This window comes from Sus scrofa, chromosome 10, assembly GCF_000003025.6.
Source record: "Sus scrofa isolate TJ Tabasco breed Duroc chromosome 10, Sscrofa11.1, whole genome shotgun sequence".
NCBI lineage: Eukaryota > Metazoa > Chordata > Mammalia > Artiodactyla > Suidae > Sus > Sus scrofa.
In genome coordinates, this window is record NC_010452.4 from 19,982,093 (window position 1) to 19,999,268 (window position 17,176).

Sequence of the window (17,176 nt, forward strand, 5' to 3'; positions counted from 1 at the left end):
TTATGTTAGCAGAGTTAGCCTCTGCCCCACAGAGCCTCTTGCACATAGTAAATGAATTTCAACTCAGAGATCTGAGTTCTAGGGCTGAGTAGCCGGGTGAGATTTCTAGGCCCGGGAAGACTGCATTATTCAGATGGAAACTACCTTGGCGACATTCAGCAAGACCTGCACAGCATATCCGATGACCTCCATGCAGGGGACACTCCGGTTACAGCTTCGGATCAAGACAAATATTTTAGCAATGGCTCCACTCTGGGCCATGTTCTCACAGCAAAGTGAGGAGAGTCTAGTGACTACCTCTGAAAGGGGGGAAGAAAAGAGATGCAGTCACAGAGACAAAATGACTGGCCATTACAACAACAGTCTTTTCTACTCAAAGGTAAAAATGCATTTCGAGCCTTGTGTTGTTACTGTTAAAACAACGCACCCAGGTGCTTCAGAGCCTCCAGGATAGCGGAGAGGTACTTGTACGTCAGGAGACCGCGGAGAGCAAGTGCGGTTCTTTGGTAGAGTTTGTTTTCTTCCCGAATCTCCCTATTTGCGCAGTGGAGTCTCTGCCGAATAGCTTTAATTTTGGCACAATCATTTCTCTTCCTCCAAGAATAGCCTCTCCATAATGCCTTAAAGAGACAAAATAGTAATTTTATTGATTGATTGACTGATTGATTGTCTTTTTAGGGCCACACATGTGGCATGTGGAGGTTCCCAGGCGAGAGGTCTAATCAGAGCCACAGCAACGCAGGATTCGAACCGTGTCTACGACCTCCACCACAGCTCACAGCAATGCTGGATCCTTAACCCACTGAGCAAGGCCAGGGATTGAACCCACAACCTCACGGTTCCTAGTCAGATTCGTTTCCACTGCACCATGATAGGAACTCCCAAAATAGTAATTTTAAGATTTCAATCCCTGACGTGAATTTTACAGTTCCACAAAGGAGGTATTTTCGGTAAATTTATGTGATCAGAGACTTCGCAAATAAAACTTCAATTGAGGTATGATAAATCGCAAAATCAATTGTTCTAGAAATACATACAGTATTTCTATGTATAAGCTGAAGCATCATTCATTGGCTAAAGATGCCTAAATATTCAAAATGCTAAAATGCCTTTGCAACTCTCAATCGTCAACTTCCTCCAAGGAGTTTTGAAAATCAAGGTCTTAATGAAATGATGATAGCCTAGTGTTTGTGAATTACTCTATTGGCCAATTCCAGCTTTTAAAAATGCACATAACTGTTTTTAAAATGTTAGCTATCATACAGATGAATAGCCAACCAAAACCTTGAATTAAAACATTTTCAGTTACCTGGATTTTAGTGATTCTGTTATTAAGCTTTTCCTGCTTTTTACGGAGAAGAAAATGGCGTACAGCTCTCTGTATCACTGAGGCTGCCCTGTTCTGCTGGCTTATCCGTTCTTGAGCTTCATGCTGAATTGTTATCACACGGTGATATTTCTGAAGAAGCCGCTTTTGCTGTAACCTTGCCCGAAACCATCTCTATGTAAACATATGAAGATTTTTTTTTTTTACTTCAGGGTTTTTCAAATAAATACACAAATATATGCACAAGTGAAATCAATAGAACATTGAACTGTCTTTCAACAGGCCCCTCCTCCCCTAGCATTCTTGTCACACTGCTTGGTGCAGCTCCTTCCAGGCCACAGTGGGCCTGAGGAGTGAGTGTTATATACGAAACTCAACCCCACACAACGTGGTCATATATGAACTTAACCCCACATCACGTATTTGTTCCCTCTTACGGCCATGTGCTGGCTTCTCCTCTCAGTATCCTTAACTTTGGATGACCTTCAGGCCCCCAGTCCTAGGCCCTCTCCTTTTTTTTTTTTTTTTTTTTGTCTTTTTGCCTTTTCCAGGGCCACTCCCGCGGCATATGGAGGTTCCCAGGCCAGGGGTTGAATGGGAGCTGTAGCCACCGGCCTATGCCAGAGCCACAGCAACACGAATCCGAGCTGCGTCTGCAACCTACACCACAGCCACGTCAACGCCGGATCCTTAACCCACTGAACGAGGCCAGGGATTGAACCTGCAACCTCATGGTTCCTAGTCAGGTTTGTTAACCACTGCACCGTGACGAGAAGTCCAGGCCAGGTCCTCTTCCTTTTATCCATCTTATCTTCTGAAGCAATGCCCTAATGCCTGCACATGGAGGCCATCAACGTTGAGTCCGTACCACTCTCCACGCTCCTGCAAATGGCTGAGAGTGGGCGCTTCAGCCTCGTGCCCAGGCTGTGCGCCTCTGGCTCAGGACCCGATCCTCCCGCTGTCCCCCAGTCAGCGGGCAGTGCGTCTGCTGAGTTACCGAGGCCAGAGTGTGGCTGGCTTCCTTGTTTGCTCCTTGTAAGGCCGATGCCGTCCTCCGCTCTCACGGACCCTGACCATCCCGCTGTCCCCACCCCTTTAACCTGGGCTTGGCTGTCCCCCGACTGACAACCTGCAGCCTCCTGGCCGGCCTCCCGTTCAACTTCCACATTCCTGCCCGAGTAATTTTTTTAAAAATAAAATATGATTCTGATTCCAGCCTTCTACTTCAATTCCTCCAGAACGTCTTTCAGGCCAGAGCGTAAGGACTAAACTTTTTTCTGCCTTAGAATGCTGTTTACATCTCCCGCCACCGAACGCCAGCCTGCTGGCATCTCACACTCTTTACGGCAGACCTGTGCTCCCTCGGTTTTGAAGGCTATGTCACCCCCTACAACTGGACTGTTCCTTCGATATGTTTTATTTGACTAGTCATCCCTCGGCTTAAGCTTAATGTCTCAACTTAAATGCCCCTTGGCCAGGGAGGCCTTCTCCGATCAAGGTGACTGGCTTCGCTTTCCCGTCTCTGTGTTCCCAGCAAACATACCTTTCTCATTCGGTATCATGACGAGGACATGGGCATCTACTGATGTACAGGGAAGTCACTCTGGCTAATACATGACTGCACGTGAACTTGAGGTTACCTAGAACAGCCTGTCGTGCAGCCTATTAAACATACGTTGTGTGTCTGCTTTTACCATTAGAGAAAAGAATGCATTTAAAAATCAAAATGGATTAACTGTGGTTCGGACATCCAAAACAGAGCTGGTGGCCCCTGTGGATGTGATTTCAGACACATCGTTGCATCACCGAGGACCTGAATTTTCTGAATTGTATCAGAATCAAGGATGCCACCAGCTTTCTCAAAACAGCATCTGCTAACAGCTGCCAGCTGCAACTTATGGTCTCAAGGTCCCCCCTTGTAACTATGCACCATTTCCGACGCCAGCCAATCCTTGCTTAGCAAGTACCCTTACTTCTTGCCTGCTCCCATCCTAATTCTTAATGAACACTTGTGGGTTTCACCTTTCTTTCTTTCTTTCTTTCTTTTTTTTTTTTGTCTTTTTGCCATTTCTTGGGCCACTCCCGCGGCATATGGAGGTTCCCAGGCTAGGGGTCTAATCGGAGCTGTAGCTGCCAGCCCATGCCAGAGCCACAGCAACGCAGAATCCGAGCTGCATCTGTGACCTACACCACAGCTCACGGCAACGCCGGATCGTTAACCCACTGAGCAAGGGCAGGGACCGAACCGGAAACCTCATGGTTCCTAGTCGGATTCGTTAACCACTGCGCCACGACGGGAACTCCCCCATTTCTACTTCTATTCTCAGCTGCTTACTGGTTATTTCCATCAACAACTGTAATTGCCCTTCTCTGTTAAGTTCTTTGAGGACAGCGCTCCTGCTATCTTACTGTCTGTTCTGATCACCCCTGATCAGATCTGACCATGGTCAGCACTTGACGTTTGTTGAGTGAAAACACTATTTCTAAGCTTAACAGCAACCCCACAAGACACCACCAGGTCCTAGGTAGTGGGTTCAAAGCCCAGGCTGTTACAGGTAGAGCAGAAACAGTTGAGATACCCAGATTCAATTCCTGATCTGCCTCTCTCTTAACCTTTCTCAGACTTCAAAGGTGATGTCTCTGCCTGCCTTACACACTGAGAGGGTACAATGTACAAAATTATATAACGGGGCTGAACACCCCGAGGCAAGTTTCTATGTCTCTCTAGCCTAACAAGCTCTTATGAACAGAGGAGCAGAAGGACGTGATCCCATCTGGCCTCAGTTATGCCAAATAATCACTTTACCTTAGGTTTTTAAAGTCATCGTTTTAACCAAAAGAGAACTTCCGTTACTCAGCCCACATTTTCAAAATTCGCCTGTGAGTGCTATAAAACACCTACGAAAATGCATCAGGCTTAGGGCGACTGCAGCCCAACAATCCCCATTCTGTGCCGTCTTGGGTGAATTATCATGGGCACCCTAAGCCCAATCTCAAAAATATTCCATTTTGGAAGATAAATGACATGGTCACGTGAACAAAGTATTGTCCTTTACGACCCGCTTAAGCTCATTTTATAAACTCTTAAGAAATACTGGTCAAAGAAAGAACGAAAACTTTATATTTAAATGTATAATAAATACCTGGATTTTTATGGTGCTAGCTTTCATTTTCTGAAACTTCCGTTTCTGGATCAATCCTTTCATTCTTGCTTGAATGAAGATAACACTGCTCCTTATTTGTAAATAAACTTCTCTTTGATGTTTTGCAGACAGAAAGGCTCTTTGGTGATTTTGTGAGACCACTGCTGCTTCTCTACACAGTAAAAACTGTTTCCTGGTTTGCCGCGTCCTGAAATACCGCTGTAAAGTGATAGCTGCCCTTTTCTGCTGAGCAAATCTTCTTCGACACACAGCCATCCGAAGGAAGGCCTGAATTCTCACGGCAGCACACTTCTGTTTTTCCAATTTTCTTGTGACCATTTTACGAAAAGCTTTTTGGATGGTGACGGCAGCCTTTCTTTGAGAATGAAACTCTGCTTCCTGCAATGGACCAGCTTCATAGGGAGTTTCAGTTCTGTAACAGCAGGATGCAGGTTGGGTACCAGAGGCGACCATCGTTGCTTCAGGCATGCTTTTAAATTTCTGTCTAACATTCATGCCTATAAAAGTAGCCTGAATAGTTTGTATAGATTTCTGGGTGGCTAGAATTTTCTTTCTTTCCATTTTCACTCTGATGTATGACCTGTAGTAGTTCTGTATAACAACAACAGCGGCTTTCTTTGCTTGGTAATCGACCCTGGCCCTGTGCATTCGGTAGAATGACTGAATCAGCGTGGCAGCCGCGTGCAGGCGGTGGATATCCTTTCTCACCCTAAACCCTCTATAATAGGACTGTATACAAATGACTGCCTGGGTGCGTACCGCGGCGAGCGCTCGGTACCTTCTTTGAACAAAAACTACCTTTGCTCTAAAGTGGAGATAGTGCTTCCTTATTTTAAAGGCTTTAAAATGCTTCTGAACAGTAGTGGCAGCCAGATGCTGCTGTTCCTGAATCTGTCTCCTTTCCGCCAGATCCTGAAAATCCGCTTGGACACAGGTTGCTGCTTTCTTGAGTGCCTTGTGTGCAAGAGCTTTCTTTTTCCTTGCCCTATATCTTTCTTGTATTACTTTTGTAGCCCACTGAAGCTTTCGGTAGAAACGATACTGCCTGTACATTCTGTATGTGCTTTGTATTATTATGGCAGCTCTGAGCTTCGCCCTGAAAAGCTGCCTTGCTTTCATTCCCTTGTGTGCAGCCTGAATGACCACTGCTGAGTGCCTTAGTCTGACATAATGTTCTCTTTGCAGTTTTGCAGCTCTGCGTGCCCGGTAACGTTGCTGAATGAGAACTGAGGCGTGCTTCCAGGTCTGAAAGGTCACCTGTGTTCTGTGCATCCTGTAAGTGGCCTGGATGAGGGTGGCAGCCCTCTGCATCTCCTGCATCTTCTTCCTCACCATCCACCCCCTGTACCAGGACTGGATCTTGATGGCTGCCTTCTGTAACCGTCGGAATTGCTGTAAGTGATGCTTTGCACAAACATTTGCACGGTATTTTCTTTGAATCCACACAGCAGTTCTCCTGAGAGACAGGAATCTTCTTCTCATCATCAGTGTCCTGAATCTCCTCTGAATGAGGGCTGCGGCTGCGTGCCTGACTTTTAATTGTCTTCTTGCTCTCATCCCCCTAAAAGCAGCCTGAAGGCGGATGACGGAATGTCTCAGCCTGGTGTACCTCTGCAATTGTACGTTCCTTTCCCTCACTGCCCGGTACTTTTGCTGCACCATCTTTGTCGCCTTCTTCAATGTGTTAAAATGAGTTTGCTGTCTGTATCTCCGGTAGTGGGCCTGGATGAGCGTTGCTGCGGTCTGCATCTTCCTGAGGCTCTGTCTAACGCACGCGCCTCTAAAACTGGCCTGGAGGATGCTAACAGCTTTCAAGGTTGTCAGGTACCTGGCGCGCTGAGTCTTACCCTGATGATATGCTCTGTACCTTCTCTGAATCACGATGGCTGCTGTTCTCATTTGATGATATCTCCGCCTCGCCTGCTGCATTTTGAAGATGGCTTTAATAAGACTGGCCGCCCTGTGCATGAGCCGAACCTGTCTTCTTACCTTAACACCTCTGTAAACAGCTTGGACTGTCACTGCCGCCTTTTTCAGAGTAAGATATTCCTTACGCTGGCAGTTTGCAATCTTAGTATCTCGGTACCACCTCTGAATTAGGACCGCAGACGCTCTATAGGTTGCGTACTGCTTTTGGGTTTGGTGAGCTCTATACCTGGACTGGATAGTGGTGGCTGCCTTGTGCTGCTCCTTGATGTCCCTCCTCACTCTCAGACCTCGGTAGGCTGACTGGAGGGTTACTACAGCCGCTCTGATTTTCAAGTACAAACGGTGCTGTTTTCTTGCAGTGCTATAGGCCCTGTAATACATCTGAATCAGACAGGCCGCTCTTTTCATGCTTTCCCACCTTCTGCGTTGCACGTACGCTCGGTAGCAAGACTGGATGATGACAGCACACGCGTGCTGCTTCTGCATTTGCCGCCTGGCCACTCGCCCCCTCCACGTGGACTGGAGCGTCGCCGCTGCCCGGCGAAGCGCAGTGTACTCGGCACGCTGCCTCCGGCCGGCAGCCCAAGCTCTCAGATGTTGCTGGATGGTGCATGCTGCTTTTTTGAACAGCCTGAATTCTTTCTGGGCCTTGGCCATTCTAAAAGTAGACTGGATCTTCACCGCAGCTTGCTGTTCCCTGCGGACCTGCTTCCGAACTTTCCAGCCACGATAGGCAGACTGGAGAGAAATTGCAGCAGCCCTAGTCTTTAAAAACTGTGCTCTTGTGTCAGAAACAGTCTTGTGTGTCCTGTACCATCTCTGAATCTTGAGAGTAGACTGCAGCACACAGTGATATTTCATCCTCCTACTATAGCCTCTAAAAGCGGCCTGGATGGTGAGAGCGGCTGCAGACTGTTGTTTGATTAGCTGGCGGACCTTATAACCTCTGTAAGCTGCCTGTAAGCAGGTTGCTGCTCTTTTGACTTGCAAGAAGTTCTTCCTCTGATTGACCCGTGCCTTGTAGGCACGATAGTAGTTCTGAATGACGACAGCGGCTTTATACATTCGCAGGTAGTCCAGCCGCACCTTCCTCATCCTAAAATAAGACTGGAGCGAAACGGCAGCTCTTCTCTCCAACCGTATCTGCTTTCGAACCAGGTACCCTCTGACCGAAGCTTGCAGTGTGATGCAGGATGCCCGCCTGCGCTCTTCTCTCTGCAGTGCAGCTGCTCTTAAATGTAAATATCGTTTACGTGTTTGTTTCATCCGAACTAATGACTGTAACTTTATTGCAGCATGTTTTAGCCTCCGAAATTTTTTTCTGAAGATATAAGCCCGGTAATAGGCTTGGATCTTTATAACAGCTGTGAGGATGTGAAGAAATGTTCTCCTAGCCTGCATCCCTCTATATGCGGACTGCAGAACGATGACAGCAGAACGTGTTTTCTGGTAAGACGCAAGCACTTTCCTGGCTGAAATGTAGGCTCGAAGATGACTCTGAATTATGAGTGTGGCTTTCTTTATCTTCTTATATTTCTGTAATTGTTGATGTTTTCTGACATGTGCCTGCAATGTGATAATGTTTTTCTTGAGGTTTAGAAACCGCAGTCTGTCCTGTCTCATTCTCCAGTACGATTGGAAGACACAGGCGGCTCGGATCTGTCTGTGCAAATTACGAGCCTTCATTCTCCGGAAGGCGGCCTGTAGTCTGATGGCTGCAGCCCGTTTCTGCAAATAGCTGGTCCGCTCTGCCTTCCCCTTCAGGCGTGCTTTGTGGTATCTCTGGAGCGTCAGGATGGCCTTCTTTCTCCTTTCACGTAACTTCTGGGCTTGAAAGCAGCGGAATCTTGTCTGAATGATGACAATGCAGGATCTAATATGACGGTACTTCCGTGATTCTCTGTGCCTCCTGTACCAGGATTGGATGACCACGGCAGCTTTCTCTCTTTAGCACGTTTCCTGCCGTGCCATTCTCGAAACGCTCTCTGCAGCGTGACTGCAGCTTTTATTTGCAATTGCATTTTACGCTGCTTCCATCTTCTGAACAGAGACTGGATGGCAAGGGCTGAGGATCTCAGCATTTGATATCTCTGTTGATCCTGTTTTCTTCTTAGGCAAGCACGCCAGTGCCTCTGAATGGTTACTGTTGCCCGTAGGTACCGTTTGTAAGAAGCAACAGCAAGGACCATTCTTATCCTAGATTGCAGGATGACTGAATAATATTTCAACCTCAGAAAGTGTTTTCTCGTGGAGTATCTTCTCCAATATCTCTGGAAAAGAAAGGACACAAAGTAAAATAGATATGATTTTCCATACTTAATACATTTTTAAAGTATTACTTTTTCTAACATTTTGCTTAAAAATAAACACATTAAATATAAAAGCAGTATGTTTCTTTTCTTTATAGTCTCTACGCTGATACAGCTGTGTAGCCAAATGGGAAATCTTGCTCTCAATCCTGATGATATTCATATGGCATCTGTATTCCAGAGACATAAGAAATACAGGTTTATGTTAAAGTAACACAATCTATGAGAAGAGTCAAAATAGAGTGATAGTCTGCTATCTACTGATTCTAAGTAATTTCCAAGTAAGATTTCTGGATCTTATATTTTCCCCTTTCTATCAAGGGTGCCGAGCTATCTTATAATGATTGGAAAATTGTTTATATGAGGGTCCTTGTACTATCACATTACAGGCCTGATAATATAAACACAGAATTTTGAGAAATATGTGAGCCAGATCATTTTCTTTGCCTTTTTTTTGCGGGGGGGCAATACTTGTGACATATGGAAATTCCCAGGCTAGGGGTCCAATATGAGCTGCAGCTGCCAGTCTATGCCAGAGCCACAGCAATTCGGGATCCTAGCTGTGTCTGCGACATACGCCACAGCTCATAGCAACGCTAGATCCTTAACCCACTGAGTGAGGCCAGGGATTGAACCCACCTCATCATGGATCCTAGTCAGGTTCGATAACTGCTGAGCCACGAAGGCAACTCCCCAGATCATTTTCTTTTTTTTTATTTGGCTGCACTGGCAGCATATGGAAGTTCCTAGGCCTGGGATTGAATCTGAGACACAGCTGCGACCCATACCACAGTTGTGGCAAAGCTGGGTCCTTATTAACCCTCTGTGCTGGGCAGGGGGATTGAACTTGAGCATCAGCAGCAGCTTGAGCTGCGACAGAGAGAGCACCAGATCCTTAACTGCTGTGCCACAGCGGGGACTCCCAGATCACTTTCTGAATCATTATTTTCATTAAGAAATTTTCCAAAATTTAGGCTTTGAAAAAGGAATTGGCATTGAAGCTCTAGCCATCGAAGGCTAATCAGAACTAGTGGCCTAAATCCAACCAGGTTTTACTTGCCAAAACTAAAATATCAACATGCATATAGGATTTCAACAAACAACAACAAAGAATGTCACAACGATGTTAAAAATATACAGGACATGATGAAAAATTACTGGGTACAAGAAATATGAGGAAAATTTCGACCTGCATAGGAAAAGACAATCAACAGATGCCAGTGGCAAAATGACACAGACACGGATGTTACCCCGCAGAGACTTTAGAGCAGCTCATGTAAAATGCTCCAACGAGTTGGAACCAATGGGAGGGTTAAAAGTCTTGGGGGAAAAAAAAATCAATGCTACAGCTAAGAACCAAATGGGAATATTAGAACCGAAAAACGTAATAACCAAAATAAAACCTCACTGGAATGGCTCAGGAGCAGAATGGAGATGAGAGAGAGAAGAATCAATGAACTTGAAGCTCAATATAAATTATCTAGATTGAACAAGGAAGAGAAAATGACCGGGGAGAAAAAACAATCAGTGTCTCAACAAACTAGGAATAGAGGGGAATTCCCTCAGGAGGAAGAACAGGAAACCAACCTACAGCTAACATCAAACCTGACGGTGGGAAACTAGGTGGATTCCCTCTAAGATCAGGAATAAAGCAAGGATACACCCTCTCACTAATCCTCTTCAACATCTACTGGAAGTCCTGGCTAATCCAATAAGAAAAGGATAGAAAACCTACGCTGATGGAGAAGAAAGACAGAAGACTTTTTTGGGGAGGTTCACAGATGACATGATCATTTATATGGAAAATTCAAAGAAATGATCAAAAACTCCTCAAATAAGCAACTGGAGCAAATTTGTAGAATATGACGCCCTTGAAATTAGTAGCAATTAAAAAAAAAAAAAGAAATACTTAAAAATATATCTAAAAAAATCGGCACAAGGTCTGTAGGATCTACCAAACTCTGATGAGAGCCATCAGAGAAGATCTCAACAAGAGATACAGTCATGGGTAAGGTGGCTCGATTTGGGTAAGATGTGAGTTCTTCCCACCTGGACCCACAGGTTCAATATGATCTCAATCAAAATCTCCTCTAGTTACTTTGTGGACACCAGCAAACTGATTCTGAAGTATACGTGGTGAGGTGAAAGACCCAGAACAGCAAGGATGACACTGAGGAAAAATAAAGTTGGACTAATATTATGCAACTTTAAAACTTATTAGAAAGCCACAGTAATTGGGACAGTGTGGTACCGGAAAAAAAACAGAAAAAACATTCAAAGAATAGAATAGGGAGCCCATGCAACACAGCCAATTGACCTTTGGTAAAGAAACAATACAACTTCAGGGATAAAAGATGGTTGTTTCAACAACTGGTACTGGAAGAAGTGGGCATTCATATGAAAGAAAAAAATGAATTTAAACACTGACAAACTTTCACAAAAAGTTACCTCGAATGGATCACAGATCTAAATGAGAAATGTAAAACCATCAAACTTCTAGGAGATAATATTAGAATGTCTAAGTAACTTAGGGTTTGGCAATGGCTTTTTAGATATAATGCCAAAAGCATAATCCATGGAAGAAAAAAACTGATGTCAAACTTTATTAAAATTTTAAAGATTCTGCCTTGTGAAAGATAATGTTAACAGAAAAAAAAAATATGCCACAAACTTATAGAGGAAATATTTGCAAAATATAGATCTGATAAAGCATTTGTATCCAGTTATACAAAGAACCCTTAAAACTCAACAATAAGAAATTTTGAAAAACAGGCAATAAAATTTTTTAAATGGGCAAAATAACTGAACACTTCACCAGATTAAACGAGTGTATGAAAAGATGCTTATCATATGGCACCAAGGAATTGCAAAATTGAAACACCAATACACATCTATTAGAATCTGAAGCACTGATGCCAAATACTGGTTAGGAAGGGGAGCAACGGGAACTCAGTCACTTCTGGTGGCAGTGCAAATGTACAGCCACTTTGGAAGACAGTCTGGCAGTTTCTCACAAACCCAACATAGGTTTATCATATGATCAAGCAATCCTATTCCTAGGTACCTCCCCAGAGAAGGTGAAGTTCCCGGGCTAGGGGTCAAATTGGAGCTGCAGCTGCCGGTCTACACCACAGTCACAGCAACACCAGGTCCAAGCTGCGTCTGCAACCTACACCACAGTGCATGGCAATGCCAGATCCTTAACCCACTGAGCGAGGCCAGGGATCAAACCTGAATCATCCTCATGGATACTAGGTGGGTTCATTGCCACCGAGCCACGATGGGAATTCCCACAAAAGAAGATATTCAATGTGGAAAGGGGGTTCAATGTCATTCATTATCAAGAAAATGCAGATCAAATCTATTCTAAGATATCACTACACCAGGACCAGGATGGCTAAAATTAAAGAGATAATTTCCAAACAGCTGGGGGTGCTGTAACTGCCTTGCAGAACTCCTTGGCACTATCTACTAAAACTGAAACACATATATCCTAAGATGAACAACTCATAGGCATATACTGAGCACTGTGAAGGTATTTCACAGCAAAAGGCAATTCATAAGAGCTTTAGTCCCAACAGCTCAAAAGCAGAAAGCCAGATGTCCATCAACAGCAGGACAGTAACTAAGTTAAGTTGCAGGATATGATAAAATGAAAGTTAACTCACAGTAACACTCAACACCACTGATAAAAACCCACAAATTCTATGTTGAAGAAAATAATTTACACTGTCTGCCAAGGAAGATATACAGATGGCCAACAAGCATATGAAAAAATGCTCAACATCCCTGATTATTAGAGAAATGCAAATCAAAACTACCATGGGATACCACCTCACACCAGTCAGAATGGCCATCATTCGTAAGTCCACAAATAACAAGAGCTGGAGGGGGTGTGGAGAAAAGGGAACCCTCCTGCACTGTTGGTGGGAATGTAAGCTGGTACAGCCACTATGCAGACAGTATGGAGGTGCCTTAGAAAACTATACACAGAACTACCATATGACCCAGCAATCCCACTCTTGGGCATATATCAGGACAAAACTTTCCTTAAAAAAAAGACAAATGCACCCACCTGTTCATTGCAGCACTATTTACACTAGCCAAGACATGGGATCAACCCCAATGTCCACTGGCAGATGACTGGATTAGGACGATGTGGTATATATACACAATGGAATACCACTCAGCCAGAAAAAAGAACAAAAATAATGCCATTTGCAGCAATATGGATGGAACTAGAAACTCTCATACTGAGTGAAGAAAGTCAAAAAGAGAAAGACAAATACCATATGATATCACTTCTATATATCTGGAATCTAATATACAGTGCAGATGAACCTTTCCACAGAAAAGAAACTCATGGACTTGGACAATAGACTTGGGGTTGCCAAGGGGGAGGGGGAGGGAGTGGGATGGACTGGGAGCTTGGGGTTAATAGATGCAAACTACTGCCTTTGGAACGAATAAGCAATGAGATCCTACTGTGTAGTACTGGGAACTATGTCTAGTCACTTATGAGGGAGCTTGATAATGGGAGAAGAAAAGAATGTATACATGCTGGATAGTAGGAAAAAAAGTATTGAAAAAAAGGAATAAACATAAGAATATGCAATATCCAAAAATAAGTTGAAAAAATTAAAAAAATAAATTAAAAAATAACTTACGCTATCTGGACCCATCTATGTAAAATTCAAATAACAGGCAAAATGATATTGTATTGGTTTAAGGAAGATGTATAGAAAAAAGGCATGCTTAGTATTTATTAGGATAGTGGTTACCTTGGGTTGGGCTCGGGGAATTGATTGATTGAGAAATGGCTTCTGAGAGGCTGGCAATATTCTATTTCTTAACCTAGGTTGTGGTTACATAGGTATTTAATTTAGGGAAAAACCATTAGGCTCTATGTTTGTGTTTTGTGCAAATTCCTCTTTTTTCCATGTTTCAACACACTTCTCTTATTCTCTTCTCAGTTATTAATAAAAGAACATTTTCTCAAAGAATATATATACTTGGAAAGTGAACAAAAGCTCCCATACTGTCTATGGGAATGCAAAAAGATCATTCATTTTAGACTATGAAACTATATGTTCATATAAAGAATTTTCTGAACATTTTCACAGTAAGTGTACCTGTGTATTCATGCACAAATGAATGCGTACACAGTCAAATGCAGGTACGTCCAAAGAGTTATTATTTTCTGGAGAAAGAAGTCTAGAAAACACAAACTAATTCAGTGTGAAAGAAAGTGGCCATTGCCTGGGGGCCTAGGGAGATGCCAGAATGTCTACACGCAAGGGTGAATGTTATGATAGTGATCCTGTGGGCTCATGCAGATTAAAGCTTGCTGAGGAGTTCCCGTCGTGGCATAGTGGTTAACGAATCCGACTAGGAACCATGAGGTTGCGGGTTCGGTCCCTGCCCTTGCTCAGTGGGTTAATGATCCGGCGTTGCCGTGAGCTGTGGTGTAGGTTGCAGACGCGGCTCGGATCCCGCGTTGCTGTGGCTCTGGCGTAGGCCGGTGGCTACAGCTCTGATTCAACCCCTAGCCTGGGAACCTCCATATGCCGCGGGAGCGGCCCAAAGAAATAGCAAAAAAAAAAAAAAAAAAGCTTGCTGAGCCATACATCTTAGATAGGTTTACTTCCGGGCATACCAACTATACAGCTCAATTAGGTTTTAATAGAGGTTGGCATCACATAAAAATCTGAATCCCCTTTTCAGCAGAACTCTGGCAACCCAACACTAACTCCATAACCTCTCTCTGTCTCATGGGAGGGATTCTATCGCAGTAGCAATGAAGACTGGTGAGCAGTGAAAGGTGTTTCGACTCGTGTGATCCAAGAACTCGGCCTAGGTCATAAAAATCACGTGCTGGGGAGTTCCCGTTGTGGCGCAGTGGTTAACGAATCCGACTAGGAACCATGAGGTTGTGGGTTCGGTCCCTGCCCTTGCTCAGTGGGTTAAGGATCCGGCGTTGCCGTGAGCTGTGGTGTAGGTCACAGACGCGGCTTGGATACCATGTTGCTGTGGCTCTGGTGTAGGCCGGTGGCCACAGCGCCGATTAGACCCCTAGCCTGGGAACCTCCATATGCCGCGGGAGTGGCCCTAGAAAAGGCAAAAAAAAAAAAAAAAAAAAAAATCACGTGCTGGGACTGTATTATTTCACTCTCTGAGGTGACAGATGTGCAAATTTCTATGGGTATAATATTTCACATTAAGGCAAAGTGCAAAAAAAATAATTTATTAAATTAAGAATCTCTCATTTTCAGTGGTAGGAGCCAGAAACAAAAGCTCCAAATTTATAAAATAGATGAAAGTGTCAATGGTATGAACACAGGGTAAATTTAAATGGCATACTTCTCTGATGTTATTAAAATAGAATCTAACACCAAAAACTAACATACAGATGTAAGGAGTAGGTCCATTATGTAAAGCAGCTAGGTTAAATTGTTTTTTTACTAAATAGAAAAATAACATAGGCATTCTGTAAACTGATGATAAGAAATATTCCCTGTGTGTGCCAACTGGGTGGGCTGGAGAGGAAGATGTGCACACTTACCCCCCACGAGAAGCTTCTGGGACTGACGGCAGAGATGACAACGAGAGCATGGCTGGGTTGAAGGGCACACAGGCTAGAGGGGAACGGTAACCCTGCGTGACTCATGGGGTGGAAGACTGAGAACCTCTAAGTGAGCAAAGACAGCAAGGCAGACAGAATCAGACTCCTCGCTCCTTTGGAGCAGAGGAGGCATTCAATTTGTTTGACCCTCATGCTGAACACAGAGCTTTACATGTAGTTGGGAGGCACCGAATATTTGTTAAAGTTATGTACCAGATAAACTACAGACGCTTAAAATAATATGATAATTTAAAACTTTGTATATTACATTCTTAAAATGACATTAAAACCTTTTTAAATTCAAAAATTCAGACCACCATACCTGAATAACAGATGCTGATTGATTTTGAACTTTTTCTAGTTTTTCTTTTTTTAACATTAATAATTTTCTCTGTGCTAGGATTCTTCGCCAGTTTTTCTGAATGACCACTGCTGCGTTAACCTCCTTTTTTAATCGTCGTTTAGTTAGAAAAGTGATTACAGCTGACTGAATGATTCTTGCAGCTTTGTCTCTCTTCTGGAAAAAAAAAAATGATTTAAACACTTAATCACTTGAGACCCTAAACTATTATATGTAAGAAAATCATCTGTTAAATATAAATCAAGTTGACCCTGGAAGTAAAACACCCCCCAGACTTATTGTAAGCTATGCTCATCTTTGGATTGTAGCTACTTCCGGGCATGCTGAAATAGCAGATAGGTAGACCTGCAGATATATTTATATAATGAAACAAAGATTCCTAGGAAATACTGTCCTAGGATAATGATCATAGACATGTTTGATTTCTCACAGGTGCTCTGTAATCAATATACAGGCAAATTAAATGTGGTGTGTGTCTCATCATGGTCCTGGGAATTCAGGCTTCATTTGTGAGAAAGGGATGGATTCATAGGACGAAAAAAGAGACCATAAAATAAAAAAATCCTTTCGAGTATAATGTAGCATTGCCTTGCTACAACTTGAAAAAAAGGAATTTGCAAAGAGGGAGAGGCAAATACCCTCCTTTACCACAGAATAGATGGTGGCTTTAAGCCACAGAGGCTCAAGGGCACAGAACACCCTGTGTGATGTGGTGCCAGGGCTGCTTCTAATAATGAACTACTCTGAATAATAACATATTAAACACTAGGTGTGAGGCACCATGCTAAACACCTCATGAATGACTCATTTAACTCAGATGAACAGGTACTGCTCCCACGGCCACGAGGGGACCAAGGCAGAGAGGTCAAGCGGACAGTCAGTCCACCGGGAGGACGGCTGGGGTTGGACAGGTGGTCTGGCTTCGGAGTGCGTGCTCTTCGTCACTCTGCTATACTCCTCAGGGCTACACTCAACCTTCAGCTCATCTGAACTGGAGATGACGACGCAAATGATCCCTCTAGTGGGAAGGAATGACTGACAGCAGGTCTGACAGTCCTTTGTGTTGCTCCAAGGGTGGGCTCTACAGGGCTTAGCTGTATATCCTAATTATTACTTGATATCACCAGTGTTGGTACCTGTGGATGGAAACTGCACAGTATGAGAACACATCTATGGAGGGGATCAAACTGCTATTCCAACAGGAAGAAGGGACTGATGGGTTGAAACAGATACTAAGGAAGGGGGGGGGGCATATATTGGATCACTCCTCTGAGTGAGAAAGACTAAAATTAGGCTGAGGAGTTATGTCTAGCAAGTTGATTATGCCATCAAACATCATTGTCAGTGCCCCTGTGAAGCCTATGGCCTTTAAGGCTGTGAATATCCAAGTTAAACACACTCTCTGACACATATCACAAAGCTACAATAATCAAACAGTGTGGTACCAGCATAAAGACAGATATA

General features: G+C 43.8%; 1 protein-coding gene across 1 annotated transcript in view; it reads right to left on the bottom strand.

Moving 5' to 3' along the window:
* Positions 1–17,176, bottom strand: part of ASPM (abnormal spindle microtubule assembly) — a 68,165-nt gene that overhangs the window by 10,577 nt on the left and 40,412 nt on the right. Inside the window, 6 exon segments of the mRNA XM_021064478.1 lie at positions 145–299; positions 428–620; positions 1,310–1,501; positions 4,471–8,366; positions 8,369–8,690; positions 15,674–15,868. Of these exon segments, the coding sequence (XP_020920137.1) occupies positions 145–299; positions 428–620; positions 1,310–1,501; positions 4,471–8,366; positions 8,369–8,690; positions 15,674–15,868 (4,953 nt within the window).